The sequence below is a fragment of the Leuciscus leuciscus genome, assembly GCF_965113295.1.
Source record: "Leuciscus leuciscus genome assembly, chromosome: 8".
Lineage (NCBI taxonomy): Eukaryota > Metazoa > Chordata > Actinopteri > Cypriniformes > Leuciscidae > Leuciscus > Leuciscus leuciscus.
The window spans coordinates 22,271,158-22,298,475 of NC_138732.1; the positions used below are offsets into that span (position 1 = coordinate 22,271,158).

The 27,318-nt window shown below is 38.6% G+C and overlaps 2 protein-coding genes and 1 long non-coding RNA gene across 6 annotated transcripts in view; 2 read left to right on the plus strand and 1 right to left on the minus strand.

Moving 5' to 3' along the window:
• LOC309504277 overlaps nucleotides 1-27,318 on the plus strand; it is a 503,575-nt gene that overhangs the window by 24,892 nt on the left and 451,365 nt on the right. The window lies entirely within an intron of this gene.
• On the minus strand, nucleotides 569-4,382 carry pin4 (protein (peptidylprolyl cis/trans isomerase) NIMA-interacting, 4 (parvulin)). 2 transcript variants are annotated; one of them, XM_082177319.1, is made up of 5 exons: nucleotides 4,323-4,382; nucleotides 4,050-4,188; nucleotides 3,574-3,647; nucleotides 1,330-1,449; nucleotides 569-884 (listed from the first exon to the last, which is right to left on the minus strand). In XM_082177319.1, the coding sequence occupies exons 2-5, from the start codon at nucleotides 4,084-4,086 to the stop codon at nucleotides 726-728; spliced, it is 390 nt and encodes a 129-aa protein (XP_082033445.1). In that variant the 5' UTR covers nucleotides 4,087-4,188; nucleotides 4,323-4,382; the 3' UTR covers nucleotides 569-725. The 2 variants fall into 2 exon arrangements, with proteins under 2 accessions (XP_082033445.1, XP_082033444.1); XM_082177318.1 differs by having other exon boundaries at nucleotides 4,050-4,329.
• On the plus strand, nucleotides 4,702-10,084 carry nek12 (NIMA-related kinase 12). Of its 3 annotated transcripts, XM_082178054.1 has the most exons (4): nucleotides 4,705-5,358; nucleotides 5,501-6,716; nucleotides 6,880-7,080; nucleotides 8,393-10,084. In XM_082178054.1, exons 2-4 carry the CDS (start codon nucleotides 5,600-5,602, stop codon nucleotides 8,548-8,550), a joined length of 1,476 nt encoding a protein of 491 aa, XP_082034180.1. In that variant the 5' UTR covers nucleotides 4,705-5,358; nucleotides 5,501-5,599; the 3' UTR covers nucleotides 8,551-10,084. The 3 variants fall into 3 exon arrangements, with proteins under 3 accessions (XP_082034181.1, XP_082034180.1, XP_082034179.1); XM_082178055.1 differs by having other exon boundaries at nucleotides 4,702-6,716; nucleotides 6,880-6,953; nucleotides 8,393-8,530; XM_082178053.1 differs by having other exon boundaries at nucleotides 4,705-6,716.

Here is a 27,318-nt window from a genome sequence, read left to right on the forward strand (position 1 = left end):
AAAATAAAATTTTTATGTGATAAAATCCATATCATATTCTAGACAGTGGTGTTTTGGGATAATTGAACTCAGGAAGTAATATTAAAATAATATTCTTGATCTGTAGTAAAAAAAAACAGTAGCACTTTACAAGTAAGGTCTCATTCGTTAACATTAGTGAATGTATAAACTAACATGAACTAACAGAGCCGTTGAAAAAGAACTAACAATGAGCAATACATTTCTTACAGTATTAATATTTGTTCACGTTAGTTAATATAAATAGTTGTTCATTGTTTGTTCATGTTAGTTCACAGTGCATTAACTAATGTTAAAAATTCTAATTTAGATTTCAATAATGTATTAGTAAATGTCGAAATTAACATTATCTAAGATTAATAAATGTTGTAGAAGTATAGTTCATTCTTAGTTCATGTTAACTAATGAACCCTTATTGTAAAGTGTTACCAAATAAACTATTGCAGTATATGGAAAGCATCAGAATTCTAAGCAACAGAACAGTAGCGGCTCACTGGAAATTTGTTACAACAAAATTTGTGGGGAAAAGAGACAAATGAACCAAAAACAGTTTGCTCATTGAGATGAGTTTTTATTAGCTCCTATATACATGGTGATATAAAAAAAATCCAACGTTCCATGACTGCACAATGCATTGTTGCTATGTTGTAAATGCAGTGTTGTAAATTGTACCACAACATCAAGTTGTTCAGTCCTTTTAAGAGGGATCACTTTTTGCCTTCAACCATGATGATGTGGTAACCAAACTTCGTTTTCACGGGAGGATCTGTGTATACTGGTTTGTCCATAGTGCTGACAGCTAGAGCAAACGCTGCATCCTGAAACGGTCCCACCATTGATCCTCTTGTCATCCAGCCAAGGTCACCCTGTCATATGCAAACCAAAACTTTAAGCTATACAAGCTGTCATTAAGACATTTAGGCTGTCTTGATAAAAAGCAGAATTCGAATAACAAATTACTAAGTACAGACTTTGATCAAAACTGTAAAACAAAAGGTATAAAGATCTGAACGTACTAGGATTCTTCCAGGTATGTTTTTTAGTTTTAGGAAAGGATGGAAAGAATAAGTAATATGAAATATTATGAGAAATTCTATAGAATAATATGGGTTCAGTGTTCAATGCAAATTAGATTGAGGAATTTTCCAGCATGGATAGTGCATTGAATGACATCATCTGATAAAACAAACAAACAAACAAAAAGTACCCATAGGAACCACAGGAATGACTATTTCTCATAGCATGCAAGTGTCACATTACTGCTACTAATATACTGTTAATACATGTTAATATACATGAAAAATGTCTTACTCCTTGTCTGGCTTTGTCCTCACTGTATTGTGCTGCCACTTCACTGAAGCGCATACCAGATTTGATTTTCTCCATTGCTTCCATACACTTGCCATGCTTTTCACACAGAATATGCCGAACCTAGCAGAAAATAGACCAAAAAAAAAAAAAAGGGTGTCAATATGACAAACAAAAATGTCATTTATTTAAATAGCAGTTTGACAGTGACAATGAGACTTCACATCATTCATTAAAAGGGCTTCTGAGACACCTTAGCTAATTTGCAAACAAGTTTGCATATTGTACTATATTAAAACAGCACAGCGGAAAAAATGTAAACAATAGATAACGCCGAAAATAGATATAGACAAAGAAATAATTATAATTTCATATAATAACACGTATAATTAACGCGTATACTTATAATCACACATATAATAACACTTATAATTAACGCGTATAATTATAATCACACATATAATAACACGTATAATTAACTAACCCTAACGTATAATTTCATATAATTAACACGCAATAAACATTTATGAACTACATTTTATAAATGTATTCATATCTATAATATTCATATCATATAAATGTATATGCATAGGAACTTAGAATCACTTAGAAAGTGTAATTTCTGTTATAAAAAAAATAAATAAAAAATAAAAACTTTAAACGCTAAGATTTGTGTTTGTAAAAACATCTAAAAAGGACCATATACCAGTGCTATTTTACTATCACTTCAGGGTTTCTGCAGGTTTAGGGAATTTATTGAAGGGAACACAATATGTCACTATGTTTTCTAAAAGTAAATGTCTAGGGAGAAAAAGTAAATGTATAGGGAGTTGTATTAGCAAAGCACTTCAGAATTTGAAAATAAAACTTCCAACAGATCTCCCTCACTTTTTCATTCAATTGACAAAAAAAGTAGCTTGAAAACCTCTGCTCTCAACCTCTAGAATATGGACATAACATTTACTTTTCCTTCTGATCACACTGCAAAAAAGTGATGATCTTCCTCAGTATTTTTTTGTCTTGTTTTCCAGTGCAATAGTCTAAAGATTCTTTAATCAAGATGCATTTACTGGAGAAACAAAATGAAATAAAATACGAAGTCTTGTTATCAAAACAAAGTGATTTTATGCTTAAAACAAGAACAAATATCTGCAAATGGGCTTAGAAAAATCAACTTAATTTTTGAAGTTTTCATACCTCACTGACATATTTGTTCTTGTTTAAAGCATAAACTAACTTCATTCTGTTCAATTTTTCAAGACTTTCTATTGGAACACAGGACAAAAATACTCATGAAGATATAAATGTTATTCCAATACATGCATAATTGAATGCCATAACTTTTATTTAAGACCATTTAAGGCCTTAATTTGTTTAATAGAGAATTAAAGGAATAATTCACTTAAAAATTAAAATTCTGTCATCATTTAGCTACTCACCCTTAAGTTGTTTCAAACCTGTATACATTTCTTTCCTCTGCTGAAAACAAAAGAAGATATTTTGAAGAATGTTGGTAACCAAACAGTTGATGGGCCTAATTGACTTCCATAGTATTTTTTTTCCTACTATGGAAGTCAATGGGGTCCATCAACTGTCTAGTTACAGACATTCTTCAAAATAGCTTACTTAGTGTTCAGCAGAAGAAAGAAATTCATACAGGTTTGAAAAAACTTGAGGTTGAGTAAATGATGACCGAATTTTCATTTTTACGTTAACTATTCCTTGAAGATCTGCAGAAACCCTGATTATAGTTTTTTTAATTAATATTCTGAAATCATTTTTAATCTTTAAATCTTCTGCTTTCATTTTAATTTTAGTTAAAGTTGTTATTTTAGGTAGTTTTTGTGTTATCTAAATATGTCTATATAGTTTTTATTTGTATTGCAGCTTTATTTTTATTTTAGTACCTCAAGTTAAACTAAAAAAAGAAATGTTGCCTTGCCAACTAGCTGAAATATCGATTTTATTTCAGTTAACATTTATTTAATTTCTAAGTGCACTGTAAAAAAAAAAAAAAAATGTCATGATGTATCACCATTTTTTTTCTTTTGTGAAATAAATGTGGTTCAGATAACAGAATATTTTGAGTTTCTGGTAATTAAGCCATCGCCATTGTATTAACTCAAATTTTCCTTTTTTAATGATCTTACTTTTAAAGTGAAACCAACAATAATTTTTTACAGTGCGACGATTATTGATGGTTTTAATTAACTATAATAACCCTGCAGTATACAGACAGATGTTTACCTTTACTGCAGTACCTCCTTTCTGAGCCTTCTCCTTCTTCTCACTGTCTCCACCACTGCCTGAAGCAGCAGCCCCTGCACAGATACAACATCTATCTTAGCATCTGAAAAGTACAACAAGGCAATTTAAATAATACTTATTCATTTGTATGTATATTTTGAAATTGCCACATTAAGCGAATCGGATATCTAGACACATTCTTCAAGCATTTCACACATTTATACTTGCACAGCACATTTAATACAATGGCCAATACAATTGAGAATGGCCTGAAATGTTTCATTAACACCAGTTGGTCTTGTATAAAACAAGACAACATCAGCTAAAATAGTATAACAATGTTTACAATATGTTAGCCACAAACACTAAGCTAGCTAGCATGTCAGCAAATAGTGCAACACTCAAAAATGTGCAATACAATTGCATATGGTGTTTGTTCAGTTTTGTTCGTTCAGCACCATATATTTGTTGTTTACCTTTAGCACCTTTGCCACCCTTTCCTTTTGGTGGCATTTTCTATCTCCTCGTGTTGGACGTGTTTCCAGTCTATGGTTTCCACTGAACCCTTTGCTAGCACACAGGAGCTAGTAACTCACTGATTCCCATGCGGTTAGCCTGAAAATTGCGCGGAAGCTTTTTTCAGCGTACAGTTTTACAGTATACTTTGTCTCAGTCTATATTGTGTAGTAAACAACATATGCAAATGCAACAACTGAAGCCGATTATTATAAGAAAGTGTAAATGCAAACCTTTGCGCAGACATGAGGAATGATGCGCTTGAATACATTTAGAGACCTTAAAAGATTTCTGTTTTCTCTTCTTTTTTTTTAATGCATGGTGATGACCAGTTAATGTGTTTTAATTGCAACTGTATTTTTGCATTTTATGTTTAAAACAGATTATAATAGTAAGGTTTGGAGTGTGCAAATGTATCCAAGCCATAGAGATGTATACGTAGATGTCAAATTCGACGGTCAAAGCCTGTCCGCTCCAGACACGTCGGCGCGCCAGCCATCTTGGAACGGTCAGCGTGTCGTCACTCACGGTAATAATCAATGATGCCACAACTTGTGCAGGTTCTGGTTATGAAATCGCCGAGATTTAAATTATCGAAGAAATTGGATAACTTTTCACAGGTGTGATTGCTTTGGTTGTTTTAATATGTTTTTATGTGTATTAACTCAATATGGGAAAAAAAAGGTTTTTACTGTGGTTACTTTTTAATTTTGTACAGCTGACGCTTTCGTCTTGTTGTATTGTGTTAGTTTAGCTAAATCATCTGCTGCGGTCTATTGCAGATATATTCGTCTAATTGCGATTGCAGACGCTCAGTCAACCTGCTCTCCGTGTTCACGGACCGGCTTTGACCGGTCCAATATGGCGGACGGCGGCCCACAGACACAGCCACTAATGTGATCTATGTATATATATATCTAGTCTCCAGTCCACACTAACAACCGAACACGACAGAGCCTCATGATGACGTCCTTACTCTTTATAGTACATTTTTGTACAGAAAAAAAAAATACTTAAAATGTTCGATGTGATCAGTTTTGGCCAGTTATATTTTACATTACGCCTTCGTCATTTTAATTAAGCAATGTATTCGCCTTTAGGTAGCTAAAGTTCGGAACGAATCGGATTCCCTTTTGTTGAGAAGGAGCTGTCATGGTAACATGAAGACAACACAGTTGCCTTCTTCTCCTGACACGACGCATTATTTAAAAAAAACGAAACAAAATAAATTAAATTAGGTTTTTATCAATAAGGCATGAGGACCCAAAGGTAATAAAGATTTTAATGATGTTTGTTTTCGAAAAAGTTTGTTTCACCTGTTACTTTGGCTAGTTGGCAGAACGAACCTGTTTATTAATTGGAGGATCACATAATGCCGGTTTGCCAACCTATCTGGTGATTCATTTTCTAGTGTCAATACTCATATCCAGCTCTCAACGAGACAACATAAATGTTTCTGCAACCAGTACGGGTATAAAGAAGATGTTTGGTGAATGAATAGGTTCAAGACATGGAGAAATATGAAAATGTACTGAATCTTGGCAGAGGAGGAGCAGGCGTTGTAATGTTGATGAAACACGTTGATACAAAGAAATTATGTGCAGTCAAGAGAATTCATGTGGACAGTTCCCGAAAAACAAAGTCCAAAGATGTTGTGATGCAAGAGGCAGACATCCTCAGGAGCTTGAAGCATCCTCATATTATAACATGGATTGACACTTTTTTTGACACAACTAATGAGTATATTTACATAGTTATGGATTATTGTGACGGTGGAACGTTGGATGACCACATTAAAGAACAGAAGAGTGGGGAATACTTTGAAGAATGCAAAATTATGAACTGGTTTGTGCAAGTTGTCATGGCTGTCAGTTATATCCACTATGAAAAGATCCTTCACAGAGATATCAAGCCGTCCAATGTGCTGTTAACCAAGAGAGGTGTGATTAAGCTTGGGGATTTTGGAATATCAAAGATTATGAACCACACGCTGGACATGGCCTCAACCTGTGTGGGAACCCCCAGTTTTCTGAGTCCTGAACTCTGTCAGGATGTCCCATACAGCATCAAATCTGACATATGGGCTGTTGGCTGCCTACTATATGAGCTTTGTGCCCTCAGACCAGCTTTTGAAGCTAAAAATCTCCTAAGTCTGTTTTACAAGATCATAAAAGGGGAGTACATCAAGGTCCCCGAGAGGTATTCAGAGGACATCCATACATTAATCGGGAAAATGCTGTCCGTGGTTCCTGAAAACAGGCCGAGTACGAGCAGCATACTTAGTATGACCTACGTGCAGGAACATCTGGGAAACTTCATCGAGCACCAGGAGAAAGAACTTACAAAGGTGAATGCTGAATCCAGACCTCAAACAAAAGAAGACTTTAATGTAGAAAACGCATCAATGGAAAGCAGAACAGATAGTGCCTCAACTCTCTCTGACAAGACACTGCAAATAGAGACGTCACTCAGTGCTGAGGAAGAAGTGGCCCATGAGGGAACAGAGTCTGATTATTCAGAGGACTTTGATGAACATGATAGCTATGTGTCCTCCAAGGATGTTTCGAGGGAAGATGTCTCCTCCAGCCTTGCCAATGTGGTTGAAGAGGCATTTGTGGAATCTAACGGTAAGGGTACCATGTAATCATATTAATAATGTTTTCCATTGTTTTATTATTATTATTATTATGAGGCATCATCCAAGGCAACAGGTGTAGGCTGATGGTGATCTAAGAATTGATGCTGGCTTTAACACCTTTGAATATTCTCTGCATGTATCATTTATGACAGTTGTGCCTGATGATGAGGACATCTCTGACTATCCAGATGACTTTGAAGAAGCTGAGGAAGATGACCTGGCTGAGGTAGTCAGCTACGCCAGAGATGCCCTGAACTGTGTTCCAGAGAATGATACGTTTGATGTGGAACTGGAGCTCAAAGATGCAGGCGGTTTCTCTGTCACAATGAAACTGTTAAAAGAGAAATACATGGGTAATCATGCTCATATCAAATTGGCAGCACTTTATTTCGATGGTCAACTTTTGTCATACTAACTATAAGTAACTTTACAACTATGTCAGCTAACTCTCATTAGAGTATTAATATACTGTCTGCTATTATCTGCTAACTCTTTATTTTGATGCTCCCCAACAGACTATAGGTAAGTCCCTTTTTTCTGTATATAAAATCTTTGCTATAAGTAACTTTGCAACTGCATGTCAACTTATTATACTTACCCTAACACCTAACCATAACCTAACAGTCTACTACATTCTACTAATAGTCTAACGAGAGTTGCAAATGACATGCAAAGTTACTTATAGTTAGTATAATGTCTAAATCGAAATAAAGTGTAGCCATGACATTTATTACAAGTTGGTTATTTTTTCTTTATTCACTTGATTTTTCTTGTTTTTTTTTTCCTGGGTCTGTCTTTATTATGTTTTACTTCAGTGATTAATTTAACAACCTGCTTAAAATTTAGTTTTAACAGTTAAAAGAATAGTTCACCCCACAAATATTTTTTTGTTATCATTTCGTCACCCTTAAGTTGTTCCAAACCTGTATGAGTTTCTTTCTTCGGTTGAACACAAAATAACATATTTTGAAGAATGTTGGTAACCAGACAATTGACGGTAGCCATTGACTTCCATAGTATTTTTATTTTTTTCTACTATGGATGTCAATGGGTGCCATCAACTGTCTGGAGACCAACATTCTTCAAAATATCTTTTTGTTCAACAGAAATAAGAAACTCATACAGGTTTGGAACAACATGAGGGTGAGTACATGATGACAAAAATATTTGTGGGGTGAAATACCCCTTTAATGATTTGGAGAGCATAATGATTACTGCTATTATTGTTTCAGAGCATTTGAATGAATAATATATATATATATTATTCATTCAAATGCTCTGAAACAATAATAGAACAATAAAACAATATATATATGAAGAGTTCAGATGCAAAAGCCTCTAAGTGCCATCTGAAATTTTCTTCTAGAATGATCATTTTTAACAAGATCGTATTTTTAAGTTCAATAATTTCACTTAAATGACAATTAATAGGTCATTTTCATTGCCTTTTAAGAGAAATTACTGAACTTAAATATACGATCTTGATAAAAATGATCATTCTAGAAGAAAATTTCAGATGGCACTTAGAGGCTTTTGCATCTGAACTCTTCATATATATATATTATATATCAGTATAGTTCTCTATATACTGTATATCAATCTAGTTCTCAGAGTGTCTCTGCATATGTAAGTAAGTAAATGCTGTTCTGCTTTCTGGCGTTATAGAGGATGTTGGAGCCTCAGTCTATGAGGAAATCAGTGAGCACTTTCTGAATGGCCTCACGCCAGGAGACCTGCAGCCACAGTTCCAGCACATGATCGGGACAGACCATCTGGAGACCTGCTACCTCATTTTCAACCTTGACCAAGAAACAACATGCTGAATCATGCCTGTCCTATTTAGAGAAATTAATTTTCCTTGTTTTAACAGTCAGTGCTGACATAATGATGAATGTCAGCAAATGCTGGAATTGTATGAAAAATTCAGAGTATACAGAATTTTGTAATATATTTAATGAATTATAACTAATATTATAAAATAGTGTGATTTTATAGATATTTGTCATCAAGAATTTTTTACCAAGCATTCAGTGCTCTTTTGAAAGTGTTACCTAGTATAACCAGTAGGTGGCACTCTATAGTAAGAAAATGTGTGGTGTTACACACCAATCCAGAAAATGAACGCATCACAGTTTCTCATCTTGGCATTATCAGTCACATCACAGGACTGAATTATAAAACTGCTGCCTTTTAAATACCCTTTATAGTGGATACAGAAATTCATTATATCAATGGCACCCGGCCGACTACTTTTTGAAAAGATTTAACACATTTCATACATTATTTACCAAAATGATCTCTCAATATGTCCATTAAACAATGCTTGTAAATGTGGAAGCAGTGGAGACTATCATGTGAACATTTCCTCCCTATGCTTTCACTCCACTATTGAAATGTAGAAGAGATTCCGATTCTGGAAATGTATGGGTGACAGCTGCAGTTGTTTTCCATTTAAGGCGTTTTCCCTTAAACTTGTCCAGATTCTTCCAGCTGGGAATTAGTCAGTGAGATAGAGAAACTGCCATGTGTAACTGTATAAATGGCCCTGTGTTATATTTTATTTAAGAATGTTCACAATCTGCCCCCAGAGGAAAGTGTGTTATCAATATAGGAGATAGGTCTCCTCACAGAATGTTTTGTATTATTATTTTGTCTGTTTTAACATCTTTAAACATGAAAGAAGAAGAAAAATGATTTTAAATAGTTTCAGTCCCAGCCAGGAAGGGCTGTTTCTGTGTGTGTGTGTGTGTGTGTGTGTGTGTGTGTGTGTGTGTGTGTGAGTGAGTGAGACATGAGAAATGAGAATCCTTGTCTTCAAAAACCAAGGTCATGTTGATGTTAAAGCTAGTGTGCACTTTTAGGAGTGGAGAAAACAGAACACCTCTAGCCACAAATGAAGTCCCATCTTACAAACTTAAAAACCTGTTTTTCACTTTTCACTGTAAAGAAAACAACTCTGAACATTAAAAATGTAAAGTCATTCCCACAAAATACATTTATTTTTTATAATGCAATGTTCTGAAAGAAGTAAAACATGGACTGAGGAGTCGTTCAGGATAGAGCTTTAAAAATGGTCCATAAGCCTAGCATGCCTAGGATTGTCTAGCATGTTTCTTTATTTATCCACCTATGCATTTAGAAGAGTGGACGAGAGACCAGAATAAATGCAAACAGGTCAAGACCACTTTAAGTAGCAATCACCTCTGTGCCTTGTCACTTTAAAACCTGTCAATATTTCATCCATAGTAAAACTGGCTACCGGGAGAGCTAGTTCCCGGTCTTTCCTAGACTCATGTCTTTAGGGCTTTGTACAAAGTTTGATGCATTATTGATTGATTTCTGCACGACTTGATTTTTTTTTTTAAATGAGACCATAGGATCCTAATTAAGTGTATTTGTTTGTTTTTGTGTCTGAGTTTTGACTTGCATTTCTAAAAGTTTCTTAAATTATAATTAGATTTTTCCTTTATTCTCTCGTGTTGTTTACCTTGATGTGTCCTAATTAGATTTTACTTCATGAATTGGTGAATTGAACAACCTGCTTTCAATTATGACAACTTTTGGTGTAGTTTTAGCATGTTATTGAATATGGCAATATTAATGAGTTTGGTATTGGTGGACTAGATCTGCTAGGCTGCTGCTGTTGATTATTGCTGCAAGTATGGACTTGCTTCTGCTTAAACACAGACATGATGCTGTGAGCATGTAAGCTATGCTCCTGCAAAAATAGACATACATAAATACTATAGCAGATCTAGGCAGGTGGAACTGGGGGAGGTGGAGAGTTTCAGAGAAAGCAGACTATTTAAATAAAACAGCAGAATGGGTGTCTTTATGTAGTCACTGGTGCTCATTGGCTTTTTACTTGCCTTTTAGTGCCTTGGAGTATTTCATCTTCAGATTATTTAAATGTTGAGCAAGCAATCTCATTGGCTGCAGAATCAGCAGAGGCCAATCAGCTTGTGCCATGCAATAATGTTGTGATTGCTTGCAGATTTCATGTAAAGGACATATCAGCCTGCGCCCTCCAGTTTTAACATGCAAATTGATTAAAAACATTTGTTATAGCAATGAGCTTTGTTTGCTGATTATTGCAGATCTTCAAAAAACTTTCTTGTAGGCCTTTTTCTGGCGAACAGCCTCATGCTTATTGGCTTGCCAGACTTTTTCAAACAGTCATGATATTCAAGAGAAAGGAAGTGCTGCAGAGAGAATGGGAGGAAAGAAACTCAGGCAAACATGTTTCCCTTGACCTTTAATAGACAGCACATGTCTGGCCTACATTGGTGTGAGATTTCTCTGCTAGATAGCTTAGATTACCATACTGCTCCTCACACATGTGTTCCATTGAAAGTTGGATGTTTAAATTCCTTGTTTGCTTATCAGAACATATTTTATGGAAAATTCATTGGTTCCAGCAGTACTCTAAATCTCTAACCCACTTGGCTAGATTCATTCAAGACCACAGGAAGGAAGTAAAGAAAAACATCAAAAACTATGCATGAGAGTCAAGCTCACAGCATAAGTTTTGTCCCTCTTCCAAGCAGAGGAATACTACAAATCTCCAGGCTGACTGTTGTATGTCACAGCTCTAAAATATTGATGTGCCATTGTTTCCGGTGAAACAGCCTCACTGGAGACCAGTGAGTATTAGAGAAGTGAGGTGGAAGATGGTGACAGTAGCCTGCACTCTAACCTGCCCCGGCTGCGTCTCCAGAGACGGCACATATCACAAACCACATCGCCCATGTGAAAATCCGCCCTATTCTAACCCAAGAACAGAGGGACTAAAAGCAGCACTGAAAATTACATCTAATTCATCAGCTACGACTGTGTAGAAGGCAAATTGCTTTATCCAGTGGAAGAGTAAAAGCCCCATTGAAAGGTTTATGGCACTTTACCTGATCTCACCATCTTGTGCTGACGCTATGTTAAAAATACCTACAACAACAGCTTTCTGAACGGCTTACATCAGGACTGTAACATGAATCTAACCGTGAAACTGTACAGCACAGATTTATACTACAGTTCAGCTGTTAGATATATTGGCTTATAGGTGTTACTACTTTCGAATAACCATTATGCTCCAATTTAATGTTACTCAGTCATTTAGAAAATATGAGCTGAATTCTATATGGAAGCCTCTTTATGCCTCATAGTACAAGAAATGAAAAAGTAATTTGCGATGATGTGATTTTATATCTTGCAATTGCCATATTGTTTATCATAATTGTTTTATAACGTTCAATGTGATTTTGTTGAAATATGACCATTTTATTCTGCACAATGGGATTTTAGAGCTTGCAAATGCGACTTTGTTTCGCATAATTGATTTATAACTCACAATATGACTTTATATCTCTCAATATTGATTTTATCTCATAATGTGACTTTAAATCTTGCAGTTACAATGTTTTTTCTCACAATTGCAATTTTATTACTTATATTGCGATTTAAAGGCCTGTCTTACAATTACTTTATATCTTGCAATACAACTTGAAATATCGCAATTGCGACTTGAAATCTCACAAAATCCAAATTGTGATTTTATATCCAACAATGACTTTATATATTGCAGTGTTTCTCATAATTGCATATTTACTCACAATATGACTTATGTATCTGCAATGTGATTTAAAAATCAATTGTGACATTGTTTCTCATAAACAAGCTTCACCACATAATGTGACTCTTTAAATAATGCTCCTGTTTCACATTAACGGAAAAAATGTAAAGTGGTAAGTTTACTAAGTAGGCCTACTGTAAAGAGTGACTAGAGAACAGTGTTCACATTTCCCCTCACCATGCATGACACGTTAATCACAAATGATGAGAGCAGGTCAAAGCAATTACATGTTAGACAGCGGTGTCATTGCACATAATTTCACTTTATTACCTGACATGAAGGAGACCTTGAGGTTCGATCTCCGCCCAGTCTTTGGGGTTTGCGGTGGGGTAGTTTAATAAGAGCTATTGTAAATGTCCTAGTAATTGATCGGTGTCAACAGAGTGCACTTTATGGAGTTTGTAGTGTACTCCTGAGAGGATTATCCTATGACGAGAGGTGAAAGGGTCTTTACGCCTTTCAGATGTAAGCTGAAACTGGCAGAATGTAATTTCCAACTTTATATAATTGATTTCAGAGTGCAAAACTCTGACACCCCAAATCGTGGAGATTATCATTGAAAGAGGTATTTTAAGTCATGTATGGACAGACTGTTCATGGTTCAATGTTAGTATTTTGTCCTTCAGAGACAGTTGTCTCATGGAGAAAGTGTTTAAAGACCCCCGATATGTACAGGGAGCAAGATCGATTTTTCTCCTCAGATCCTTTAATCCCAGTTTATTGGAAGTCCAGTAACACTCAGCACAATATTGTGATATTACAGGCTATTGGTCCCATTCTGCTATTGTGGTTGCTGCTCCATAATCTTCCTGTGAAGGTATCTCACAGGAGTTGGATCCATATCGCACAATAAATGGTGCAGGAGAATTTGGACCCCTTAAAAGTGGAGTGTTTGATGTATTGAAACAGTAATAAGCCTAATGCAGTTTTGTGATCCCTCAGGCATCTCTTCAACATTAGGATTTCCTTGGTGTTTGTTTTTGATTCACTCATAATTCACAGTGAAGCTCTCATTTGTGTGAGGGATTCGAATGATCAATGACTGTGTAAAAAAAAAGAAAGTGTAACACCAAGTTACTTCAAAGTTCATTAAAATTGATTTGTTCAAAGATGCTGATTCATTCAGGAACAAAACAAATGACAGATATACTGTATGCCTACTTCCCTTCTATATAGCAAGCGAAAAGTATTATGTGAAATGCCTTCCGCCTTTTATAATTCTTTCTGATGAAAATGGGAGAAGAGTTGTGAATGGCAGTGAAGCGACGCAACTGATGCTGTAGGTCACATGACAACATGACGGATGTAGACATCTGGATTTCATTCATTCTGAAATCTAAAATGACAAATGGGACACCACAGTGTTGTGGACTTCACGATCACATGCACACGACAGCCATTGTAACATCGATTATGTGTTGACTTTGGTTGTAACTTCACTGCCTTCACTATCGCCACAGGAACTTTCAATATTTGGTCTAAAATGTATGTTTTCAGCACTAACTTTTATAAAAGCAACATCACAGTTGCAATCGTAAACTGTTCCTAACTGGATTTAGATCCAGCATACATAAGGCCAGTAGAGCTTACAATGATAACAGTCACTATGAATCAATAAGATTAAACGTTGTGAGAATACAAGAGTATTGTTTCAACTGGAGCTTAAACAGAAGTGCTTTTTATATTTAATATTGGACAAAGACAAGTAGAACTGACCTCCGCAGTGAGCTTTCACCCTGTTATTCCCAAAGTCCTAAACCATATTTCTCCACGGACCACTTCACATCTCATTTTACATTGGTATGAAAACCCACGTTTTTCTCAGTGGGTGGTAGCGGTTTTGTAAGGGCTTTGGAAGCGTTCTCATTGGCGGAATCCCATGTTGTGTGGAAAACGGCAGAGATTTTGAAGATAAGTCTTGTCTAAATGAAAGATCTTTAGAAGGAATTTGATGGACAACTGTGCTTTCCTTTCCAAGATTGCTATCTAAGAATGTGCTGTGCTTTCACCTACCACTGTAAGATGTGAGCAGAAACCTTAACTACTTTTTGCATGTGTGAACCTTTGCATGAACGCCATTTCAGTACAGTTAAAAGCCAAATAAATGTCTAGAAGGCAAATAAAGTTCATTACTTCAAATTTAATTAGCCATTATCGAAAAACAGAGGGTGATGATGGCAGGCATCTTCAATGTGCCAGAGAGTGAATGCTCATAACCTTTTCAGACCTCTCTTGATTAGAGGGGAAGGCAGACGGACACTTTTAACAAATAACCTTTTACAGGGTCATCCAATCATCTTTATGCTTTTTAATCTCAACATCCCTCTTTAAAAGACATTTCAGCTGACTTCAGATGCTCTCTCAGTATGGCTGTGAGATTTACAGTGTGCGATCTGTGGTGCAAATGATCTAATTAGTTAAATATCTTGATTACTTAGATCCGAGGTGGAAGCTTGTCGATTAGAGAGTTGTTTGCTTTAGCTAATTGTAAATGGGTGAATAATAATTGTCCTTTTAGGGAGTGCAGAGACTGCTAACAGGAGGCTGGGATATAAACCGCCTTCATTTGGTAGAAAGAACAGGTCACCTCCTGGGCATGAGGTCAGGTCATCCTCTTTTCACCACTCTTTCTCCTTCAAACGCTCTTTTATCTTTCCATTGCCACAGGAAGGAGATGAATCACAATGGGTGAAGAGATTTCAAATGCTGGTTTCAGAATGCTGGTTTGGCATAACCACCTGCCACTAATGGAGGTGCAATATATATCATTTTTGTGTGAATATAAGGTAGCATGCATTAAGGAAACACTAATTGGGGTGATGGAGCATTTGTTCTGTAAACATATTTAGTGTGGTTCTTTTGAGGGTACGGGGAAATGGATTAAACTGATACAATCAAATTGCAATGAGTCAGAGATTAGAGACTAAAGATTTAAGTGCTGATAATTTAACAAACTACTGATAATCCACAGTGAAAAAACAGAGGCAACTGAGACCCCAAACAAACAGCATGGTTTACCTGTAAGTGCTTTTCAAAGGAATATTGAGCATTTATATATAAATACACAGTTACATCGTTTTTAAATTAATAAAATACACAAATGCGTTTTATTAAATATTATTACAATTTAAAATAATTATTTTCTATTTTAATATATTTTAAATTGTAATTTATTCTTGTGCTTTTTTTTCCAGCATCATTACTCCAGTCTGCAGCGTCACACAATCATTCAGAAATCATTTTAATATGCTGATTTGGTGCTCAAGAACAGTTCTGATTATTATTAATGTTGAAAACAGCTGTACTGCTTAATATGTTTGAGAAAACAGAGATACATTTTCATTCAGGACTCTTCGAGGAATAGAAAGTTTAAAAGAACAGCATTTATTTAAAACCGATGTGAAGTCTTTACTGTCACTTTTGATCAATTTAATGCATCCATGCTGAATAAAAGTATTAATTTCTTAAAAAAAAAAAAAAAAAAAAATCTTACTGACCCCAAATTTGTGAACGTTAGTGTATACTCTACAATAAATAAATAAAACCATGTTTAATATTCATAACATTTTCTAACCTAAGATGCATTGAGAAGAATAAAATCAGTTTAGACAGTCAATGTATCATATGTGGATTATTCCCAGGTCACTAGGCATATCTAATCTTAGCCCTATTTCTTTTTATTTCATACATACACAAATAACGGTACATTCAACATGACACATTTCCTCAGGAGCAGTTGTAGGGAGCTAAAGAAAGACTTCATAAGCTATTTGCCTCAAGAAAAGAAATATTCTCTTTGTATCAGTGAAAAATAAAATAAATGGATGTAAATAGTAATAGTTTCAAGAGTAATTCAAGATTGGTATCTATCTCTCCAAGTTATCTCTGTGTCGTGATCTCCTTTACAAGTAGTGGTATATCTTCACAACACAAATTTGATACATTTCAGACCACAGTGATGAAAGATCCGCTTGATTCAAAGACAAAGACACTACGCAAAAGCCTAAAACAATTTATATATTTGTTTTATGCTTTCTTTGTATGTGGTTGACATTGTTCTCAGTATTTTTCCAAAATCGAATGCTCTGAAAATGTAGCAATATAGCAGGGGTCTTCAACAGGAGGTCCACAGCTGGACTGCAGGGGGGCCTGGAAATTATTATTTATTCTCAATTTTTGTGAAAAAGCTAAAGTTAAGAAGCTAAAATTGTGTCCTATTAAAATACATCAGATAATATTAAAATGGTACAAGAATAAGTTCTGTACATCAATGATCATTATTTTAACGGCTTTGCAATGCAATCATAACATCATAAGAATCATAACAAGGTGTGTAAACATTAATATGGTACAATATGGAGAGAAAAAGCCAAACACACACCCACACAAATATATTATAGAAGTCAATACCTTTTTGTGTTTTATCCGTTTCATCTAGCTCAGGAAAAATGGCCCATCACTCAATGTTAGGTGCCATTCTAAGAGCTGTCAGTCAGAAAAAACTGCACAGAAATAAACCCAATGTAATACTTATCCACAGGACAAGTGTTAGTTATGAAGGGTGTTTAAGTGCAAACTGTTGAGGCATTATTTGACACAATACACTTGCAATGCTAACTGTGTCGGAGGACGTTGGGATGCAAGTGTGAGATTACATGCAGTAATGAATAGGAAACAGAGGCATATTAAAGCCCTATTCGGGTAGATGGTGTAATGTAATTTTACCACAGGAGAGGACGTCTGTAATATTAATGATCAATTCGAACAGGATAAGAGATCTTGGAAGGGGTAACTCCTTCACCTCCCTGTCGTCATGTACGTATTACGTTGCTTCCTGATATCACGTGCGCAAACACATAAAATCTATGTAAAACAATTTATTAAATTTATTAAATTCTGATAGGGTTATGTTGGTAATAGGCACTTACCTAAAGCTAAAATAAGTTTTGTGCTTTTAACAAGTGCTTTCAACCTTCTTTTTGATCTGATCGGTATGCGGAAAACCCTTGAGTTTTGCCACAGATTTGACGCCCCACCGCCTAAAACGCTATTGAATGCTTTTTCAAGCACCTCCTTACTTGAAAAACTGTGAAAAACTACTTTTAACCAGGAAATGATGGAATATTTACGTAAATATTTACAGCGGGTCTATGGCACGGGATTAGTATTACCTGAGGTAATTTTTCCAGACTATTTTCTAGAAGGTAAAAGTCCCTGTAATCTTTACTGACATTGTCCGTAATGATTACTGAGATTGCACATTCGGACGGGACTAAAATCACTGAGAAGCTCTGGTAATAATAACTTTACACCACCTCTCCATTGTCAGCAAGGTGGAGGCAGACGATGAAGATAATAATAATAATAAGCTACTTGTTCTGGTCAAAATTTTAATTATTTCCTCATAAAAGAGTTAAATACTTAGATCCCACCGAGGTGTGGCATTTCATGTGCAGTAATCACTGAAGGGCATCAAAATACCACAAATGTTCCCCCTGTTGAATCTGCTGTAAACTCTTACCCAGAATGATGTGAAGCTCTTCTGAGACAATGGTCACGGTTGACTCCAGAGAGAACGACAGACTGGTGCAGAGCCACTGAAGCCTGAGGAAGACAACAACATCCTTCTTATCTGTCCTCTGAGGAGAAGACACGTGCACTGGAGTCTCACAGGAAGGACAACAGCAGCCTCCAGCTGTGTGTGGGCATTAGCACACCCACAAGTACCAACGCTTGATCAATGACTCAATGTTTTAACTCATCTCTTCTATAGAACTCAGGGATAATGTGGCTAGACAAGCACAGAGGGTTGACATAGAGGACAAACACACCTGGCATGAACTCAACACTGCTGATTGCTACAGCAGTGAATTGTGTTTACAGAGCGTTTAGCAGGGGGAGATTTACACATTTAGTATAAGGCTGTCTACGTTTTTAGCACACAATCAATATTTTGTGCTCTTAATTAGCAAGCACTGCTAATTGGCTTGGGAATTGATTAGATCATGAAATGTGGGCGTTACATAGCCAACCAGAGATGTTACACGTTATCAGTGTTCTTTGTGTGATTTTTCACGTATCCATTTTTACATGCATTGATTGATTATTATGTGCAGCTGTGTCTTATTTCTTTGATTAGTTCACTGTGTACTTAAGCCCTGTTTGGTTCAGTTCAGTTGTCCGTTAATGTTGTTTTTAGGAGTAAGTAGTGACATATCAAATACTTTTTTTCCGGGTCCAAGCCTCTACTCTGTTTCAATTGAGATTGCTATCAAACCAGATCTACAATGTAAACACAATGTAAATGCAAATGTAAATGTTGTATGGTGTAAATCGTACGAAAATGTAAAAAAAAAAGGAAGCATGATAAAATATAACCATCACTGCGGCATAAGGAACGCATGAATGAGATCGTACAAATTCATACAAATTCAACGGCAGTTTATGAGCACTATTCATTTATAGCAGACCTTTAAGCTAAGTTTAAAAAAAACTCAAGTTCCCTTTCGTAAAGGGAACTCCCGCTGCATCGATACTCGATACTTTGGGGAATGCCTTCGGCATGAAGCGTCTGAAGTCAACTATGGAACTATTCCAATCTTGATTGGTGCAACGTCACCCGTGACGTCGCATGTGACGGTGATCCGGAAGCTACAAAAGGGTCACAGGAACCAGGAAATGTTAGCTTCTGGTCTTCAGCAAGCGCTCTATGTCATCTTGTCTGTTCTATTTGGTGTTGTCTGTCCCGTGAAAAGAGTATTATTTATGGTGAATAAAAGAGAAGCTATTCAGGCAGTGTGCGTCCCCTTGCCCACGTTATTTAAGCGAGGGTGACACACACTCGCTTTGTGTAGTTTGTCTGGGAGTGGAGCATGCACGGGCGGTGCTCGAGGGCGCTGTCTGTGCAAACTGTTTTCAATGAAAAAGCTCCGCTCCCGTTTGAGCTTGTTCGATCAATTAGATCAGGCTCGCGTTTCCAGTGCATCAGGTCCCGCGTCTGTTGAGGCAGCGCGCCGCTTGTATGCATAGGATTCGCACGTGGGGCTGGCATATGATACTGAGACGGTTGCGACCCTTTCTCAGTGTTTATTAACCAGCTCCACTGGTCTCGCGCACGGTTCGGAAGCCCGCGCTGCGGCTTCTTCCGACCGTGTTAAAGACAGAGCGTTTGATTCGATCAAATAGATCAGGCTCGCGTTTCCAGTGCGTCAGGTCCCGCGTCTGTTGAGGCAGCGCGCTACTTGTATGCATGGGATTCGCACGTGGGGCTGGCATATAATACTGAGACGGTTGCGACCCTTTCTCAGTGTTTATTAACCAGCTCCACTGGTCTCGCGCACGGTTCGGAAGCCCGCGCTGCGGCTTCTTCCGACCGTGTTAAAGACACAGCGTTTGATTTATCTGGCTCCGAGGAGTTAGATATTATTTATCAACACTGAATCACGTGGATATGGGGATTCGCCACCCCATATTCCCGTTAGTGAGGAGTTGCTGGAGGTTGTAATCTGGGCAGTGGTTAAATTAAATGTTAAATGGCCATATAATAAGCAGGAAGCGACTAAGAAAAATAAAATGAATGAGCGCTTCCTGCAGACCCAGTCACAATCTTCGTGTCAGAGCCTTCCCTTTTTTCACTGATCTCCATACTGAGGTATCGAGATCGTGGAAAAATCCATTTTCATCTCAATTATTTCCCCCCCATGTATATATTTACTCATCCATTAGGGAATCTAATGAAAATGGTTATGAGGTGATGGCTCGGGTTGAGGAATATTTTGCGAAATATTTTCTCCCCGACATTGCGTCACCCCTGATAGCTCAGATACTTCCCTCCAAATCTCGTACATCGAATTTGTTAGGGAAAGCATATATGGCGGTGGGTCGAGCCGGTGCATGCCCACACACAATGGGGTTATTACAGGCATATCTGGCTGACCTCCTCAAGCAGGTGGATGATAACTGGGAGGTCTCACTCAATGGTATTACTGAATTTCATAGAGTAGCTGACTTATCTCTCCGTATTATTAAAGAGACGGTCCGTGCTATTGGCCGTTCTATGGCAGCACTAGTCGTCTCAGAGAGACATTTATGGCTTAATCGCTTGTGGATCGGGGAGAAAGACAGGGCTTTCCTTCTCGATGCTCCCCTTTCACCTTCCGGCCTCTTTGGCGACGCGGCAAGATCCGTTGTCGAGAGGCTTCAGGAGGCAGAGCGACAATCAGCTATCCCCAGTTGTCAGTCCAGGTCTCATGGGGTTGCTGCCAGGGGGCAGCCTCATGGGACAGCCGCCAGCTCCTCATATTTTGAGAAGGTTTCCTCTCGTGCCCCCCCGTATAAGGCTTGGGGCCAGAAGAAACATTCTCGCACGAAGCACTCCATACCGAAGACAGGTCTGAGGACTGTCTCTCGGGCTAAGATGGCTTCAACTAAGAGGTCTTGTCGTAACACGCAGACCCTTATGGGCATTCCCCCAGGAGAGCGAGTACAGGAGTCTCGCCCCCTTATGCAGCCCTTAGGAAATCGATGTTTGCTTCCTGCCGCCGATGGCGCTTCGGGACACATCGGCTTCCAGCGAACACAAATCGCAGTATCTGCCCGATGACGTTGCGGCCCTGTCGAGTTCGCCGCCTCTCAGGAGGTCTGTAGAGAGCATATTTCGGTTAGTTCCTGCCAGTTAGCTGCTTCAGGTCACCGAAGCCATTTGGAAATTTATAGCCGAGGCCAGTCTCGAGGGACTGGTCCCCATAATGGCATATTTAGACACCCCGAGGGGTCTTCAAAATATATCCTAGGGGGTCCTGCTTACAGTGGAGCTAATATACAAATATTATCTACTAAGGGTGGTTCACATGTCGGCCAGCCCCGAGCAGGGTCGGTTCTTGGAACAGGAAGTCTAGTCCCTCTTAACACAGGAAACCTCAAAGTGGGCTCTTCCTAAAAGAAAAGGAGAAAAAATGGTTACGGGAGCCTGGGTTCTACAGCTGGCACTTCATAGTTCCTATGAGGGGGGGAGTTAGGCCTTATTTTGGATCTCATGGTACTGGATCAACCTCCGAGGGGGTTCAGATTCAAGTTACCGACTGTCAGTCAGACCAGCTCCGAGGACTGGTCTGTCTTGATAGATCCACAAGCTCCTTAACTCCTCTTTCCCTTCTAACCCTATCACAGGAAGTTTCCGAGATCCGCTTTTGGGGGGAAAAGCGCATCAGTTCTGGACTCTTCCAGTCGGCCTAGCCTTATCCCCTCGCACCTTCACTAAATGTATGGACACGGCCCTTGCTCCATTGAGACTTCAGGGGGTCCGTATCTTATAGATGACTGGCTCATTTTGGCTCAGTCGAAAAGAACTAGCAATTCAACATCGAGATGTTGTTTTGCGTCATCTGAGGTGTGTGGGGTTGAGACTCAATGTGAAGGAAAGTTCCTTAACTCCTCTTCAGAGGACTACGTCCCTGGGAGTAGAGTGGGACTTAGTCACGATGCGGGCACAATTGTCTCCTGCTCGTATAAATACTATCTTAAACACATTGAAGAATATTAGGTTAGGCCAGGCTATCACTGTCAAACACTTTCAAGGAGTTTTTGGGTCTTATGGCTGCAGCTTCCACGGTAGTACCCTTTGGTCTGCTCCATATGAGGGCCTTGCAGTGGTGGCTCAGGAACAAGGGTTTTTGTCCTCTGGGAAACCCTTTTCGTACGATCAGAGTTACGCGCAGATGCCTTCGTTCTCTTGTCGTATGGAAGAAACCATGGTTCCTGTCTCAGGGCCCGGTTTTGGGAGCACCATGTGAGAGAAAAACTCTGACCACGGATGCGTCCCTAACGGGCTGGGGTACGGTTATGGAGGGCCGTTACACCAGAGGTACTTGGAAAGACCATCATCTCACATTGCATATTAATCGCTTGGAGATGTTGGCCGTATTTTTGCCCTGAGGCACTTCCTTGTAGACCTCAGAGGCCATCATGTTCTTGTTAGGACAGACAATATGTCGGTGGTCTCTTATATCAACTGCCAAGGGAGGATTGAGATCTCGCCCTCTTTGTAGACTGGCGCATCAAATTCTTCTTTGGTCCCAGGACAAATTTCTCTCCATCAGATCTATTTATATTCCTGGGGTTGATAATATGGGAGCAGACATCCTGTCGAGGCAGGGGCTGAGGCCCGGGGAATGGCGGCTCCACCCTGAAGTGGTTGAGCTTATATGGAGAGAGTTTGGCCGGGCGGAGGTTGACCTGTTCCGCTTATCATGAGAACTCTCATTGCCCGCTCTGGTACTCTCTCTCACATCCAGCTCCTTTGGGCTTGGATGCCATGGTACAGATGTGGCCGAGGTCACATCTGTACACTTTTCCCCCGATCGCTCTGCTCCCTGGGGTTCTAGAAAGGGTCAGGAGGTACGGAGTGAGACTACTCCTTGTAGCTCCGTACTGGCAGGCCCGAATTTGGTTTTCGGACCTTATTAGTCTCTTGGAGAGTTCTCCATGGAAAATTCCTATTAGGAGAGATCTTCTGTCTCAGGCTGATGGTACATTATTTCATCCCCGACCAGAGTAATGGAGACTATGGGTCTGGCCCCTGAGGGGGTCCCACCCATAATTAGGTTGCCCTTTCCACCGAGGTGGTCAGGACATCCATACTAGAACCCCACTCTACTAGGAACTAAACAATTAAGTTAGGGAGGGCATTGAACCCAGTTTATTACTGCCCACTGGCTTCAGTACTGGTGTTCCATCCCGCTCTCTAACGGGATCTCCTGTTCATGCTTAGGGCCTCTGTGGCGGCCTCAGTGCCCTCCGCAAGCCTCTAAGGGTGTTCTCGAAAGGACGTTCCCACTGAAACTCCATGTTCCTGTAGATTGGAGGATGAATCCTTTTCATCCAGCCTATTGGCATCAGGCTGATGGGTTATCCCTGGCACCCATCATGTCCTGTGGGTGAGGTATACGAATATATATTTGAGATATATAAGTATATATAGGAGAATCTATTGAGTCTGCTTCCTGCTCGTCTTACTCCCTGGAAGAGTGGTGGTGCTGCCCCCTCTTACTTGCTAGCGTGGGAGCCACTCAACGTTATTTTTGCCCGGTACTGAGGTACCTGTAGGCAATGTTAAGATTCTTCGGGTATTCCATCCTCCATCGCATGTGTCGGATGGTCAAGGTCGTAGCCTTTGAGGTTCCTACATTAGGCCTTAGGCTGAGAGGAGTCAGTCCATCTAGTTATGCATCAAGGGTTAGGAGCTATTCCCTTTATTAAGAGTACAGTTGGTTATCTAAAACCACTTATATTTGAAGTACAAGGTGCGCTTTTGCCTTCACCTCTCATCTAATATTTTCTACGGTCTGGGGCTCCCATCCATGAGGTCAGTCGAGCCTCCGGCTCCAGACCTCCCCTTCTTGCACCAAATCTTATGACAAGCTAGTTTGGATCTGCCCTCTACTCATTCTATCGTCCGTGAGTGTGCCAGATGCTTTACACCAGGGCGTTTTCTCTCAGTGTGGCGGCGTGGGTATTCGTTCCCCAAAGTATCGAGTATCGATGCAGCGGGAGTTCCCTTTACGAAAGGGAACGTCTCGGGTTACGTATGTAACCCTCGTTCCCTGAGTAGGGAACGAGACGCTGCATCCCTCGGCCACACTTTTCGCGCCCCTGAGAACGACTTGCTTTGACCAATTAGAAGCTAACATTTCCTGGTTCCTGTGACCCTTTTGTAGCTTCCGGATCACCGTCACATGCGACGTCACGGGTGACGTTGCACCAATCAAGATTGGAATAGTTCCATAGTTGACTTCAGACGCTTCATGCCGAAGGCATTCCCCAAAGTATCGAGTATCGATGCAGCGTCTCGTTCCCTACTCAGGGAACGAGGGTTACATACGTAACCCGAGACGTTTTCTCAGACGCCAGTATTTTAACGATTCAGAAAAGATGAATCACTGTCTGGCCAACTAAGATTCTGTAATGGAGATTATGGTTGTCATTATCTTAGAAATACGGACCACACTGTGAGTCTACAATATAATAGCACTGTTTTTATTTGCTTTTGTGATCTTGAAGAGTGTTTGGATCTGGAAACAGTGAAGCGTGACATCAGACTTAAAGTCGGCATGAAACACTGGTTGCGAAACTTGAGATAGTCTTTTCTTCCCTATTGTGTATGGCTTCTAGCCTGGAAATCCAGACCTAAATCTAAAAGATTAATGATCTGGCGTCGACTAATGAAAATCGCCCAGCTCGAGGGGCGGCACCAAGCATGCATTCGAAAATCTCACTGCACGCAATTGGATAACACTACGACCAATCACAACAATAAACCCCATACGCTACCAGCGGAGCTAACTGGTAGATTATACTCTTACCGTATCCGGTCGGCAAAACAGCAAAAACGTCCTTCTTGCAAAGGAACATTTCGAGTGGCGTCTTCTGTTCCTGTTTTAGATAAAAAGCCAAGATTAACTCATTCATTATAGCAGCCAAAGCCGTTTCAAACAATTGGTTTTCATCCATAGCCATCTTGCAATGTTTACTAATGACTTTGACGTCACAGCACTGTCATCATCTGTTTAGCTCGCCTCTGGCCCGCCTATATCAGATAACCCGATGTGATTGGTGCAGCTCAGATCGAGGGGCATATTTAATGAGCATCATTTCTCGACACCAGAGTAACTCGCTGAGAAAATGCAACTTGTGCTCTCGCAAGAACTCTGGATTACCAGGGTATATGGCTTCTGGAATGAGAAAAATTTACAGCGGGACTTGATTTCATCCTTCAGGAATTGATTGGTTTGTAGGAAGTTGGGCGTTGCTAACTATATGGTTTCGAGAGGGAGGAGAGGTTAATGTATTTGATTAAAGATTATGAGGCCATATGAATTAAAAATAAAATAATGTGCACAGATAAATCATTTATAATAAGCATGTTATTATAAATAAGAATTTTCAATTTTGATTTCATGGTGACTTTAACAACTAGATTAAACTTCAGAACGTTAATGCAAAGTTTGTGCTAAGTAGGGACAGTGAATATAATGGTCGAAAAAATATGACACATGTTTTTTATTTCCTCTAATAATCCAATTGCCACTGGCAACAGTTCAGAAAACTTTGTGAGTCCATCTGCAGTTTCATCAGATATATCGTGCATTAATTAGCCTAAATCTTTAGAGAGTACAGAAGTGTTTCTTGCACTCAACAATAAACACAGTGTGCACCTTGATGTTTTATTCACAAAAAAATTGCTTTTATGAACCAGTTCTTTTTTAGTGAGTCAACCATAAAGATTCACAAACTTGATTGTGAGTTAGCAGTTTGAATCGTTCAGAGAGGTTACTGAGCTGAGTTCCCAGTTGACTCCCTCACTAAACCTCAAATCATTTTTGGTTATGTCTGATTCAGAATGAACCATTACTCTGACATATACTTTCAGTATAGCGACTACATCAGTTATATTTTACAGACCAGTGGCTCAAATGATGCTGTGTAATTTAAGGTAAATTACCCCTAAAAATTCAGTAACTAAAATAACCATTAAAATTGCATGACAATGACTTTTGCCTGGACAAGCACACCAATAATATACATTTCATTGCCTTTTTCCAGCAGAAGTCCATCATGTGTTGGGCACATTCAGGATTGTCGTACCCAACCAAAGCTCTTGAAACAGGCACTAATCAGAGATGAACAACTGTAAACACTCATGTCTAAATGGCCTGGAAAATGGGGAATGGCAGTAATAAGCTTCAAGCCACTCAAGCTGCTTTTTCCAGAATCCTGTAACGGCTTTCGAAGCGGAAATCTAGAAGCATATAAGTCAAGGTTGTTCATCCAGTTTATTATGAGCGCCTGGACTAATTAGGCAAACACTGTTGCCCTGAATAAATCTGTAGTTAATCTTTCTTTATCCACATGAAAGACTGATTCGATTAAATATCAAAGGGTTAGACAAAACTAGCGAGGACACAGGAAAATCATTCCCAGAAGGACGAAGTGGTATATTTGGAGAGGTGTTTACGCAGAACATGCGCTCCGAGATCAAAGAGCTCAGGTGCTGTATTTCATTCATTAATCGACTGACAGTCAAATTACCATCGCTAGCTCTTACCCAAGAGATCACGTCTCAAAGGCTTATGCTATCTGCATCCATCTCTACAACATGTATTTCCTCCCACCACTTTCAGGAATTGTTTTTGGATAATTCAGTTAAACAGTGCTGTCTACATTGACATTATAATCATAATAACTGATATTATTAGAGAAGGATGCTGTAGTGCGATGGTGAGTTTTAGTCATGGCAAAACTTCTTCAAGTCATTTACAATTAGTTTTTTGTCTGTACAAATATGTAAACAATAAAAATAAATCAAGTTTTAGACTCTTTGGACCTAGTGCACTGTTTTCCGGTCTTTTACTTACTTCTCCCATTCTGTTTTTACCGTTTTTACCACTGTGGGTATGTTCACTATTTTATGAGTTAAACTGTATTTTGTCTGAATTTCTTGGTGGAAACTGATTTTCACGACATACATAAAAAATGAAAGTTATAAACACTAATATTTTATTTATATAGTGAAAATACATACTTTATTGTAGAACTGTTATATGTAGCATTTGGTAAAAAAATTGTATGGCTGTATATATATATATACCAAAATGTAAAATGCAACCAATGAACTGAGTGAACTGCTTCTAAACAACCATCCATATTCTGTAACTAAAATAACCTTTGCAATTGCATGGCAATGAATTTTGCCTGGGCAAGCACACCAATAACATACATTTCATTTGCAACCAATAATATATTTTTCAACACCAATAATATACATTTCAATAACAACACCAATCTCAACATAACCTGAGTGTTAAGTAAGTTTCTGTCTCTACACTTCCTTGTGATTGAGATCCTGTGGTTAAAGGACAGAAAGCACTGTAAGGAGACACAGATCCCAGAATAACAGAATGCGCAGATT

Coding starts and splice junctions, on each gene's coding strand:
- nek12 (XM_082178053.1), top strand. CDS start 5,600: ATGGAGAAATATGAAAATGTACTGAATCTTGGCAGAGGAGGAGCAGGC. Junction 6,717..6,879: donor GGCATTTGTGGAATCTAACG/GTAAGGGTACCA, acceptor CATTTATGACAG/TTGTGCCTGATGATGAGGAC. Junction 7,081..8,392: donor GTTAAAAGAGAAATACATGG/GTAATCATGCTC, acceptor CTGGCGTTATAG/AGGATGTTGGAGCCTCAGTC.
- pin4 (XM_082177319.1), bottom strand. CDS start 4,086: ATGCCACCAAAAGGAAAGGGTGGCAAAGGTGCTAAAG. Junction 3,648..4,049: donor GGGTGGCAAAGGTGCTAAAG/GTAAACAACAAA, acceptor GTATCTGTGCAG/GGGCTGCTGCTTCAGGCAGT. Junction 1,450..3,573: donor AAGGAGGTACTGCAGTAAAG/GTAAACATCTGT, acceptor ATTTTCTGCTAG/GTTCGGCATATTCTGTGTGA.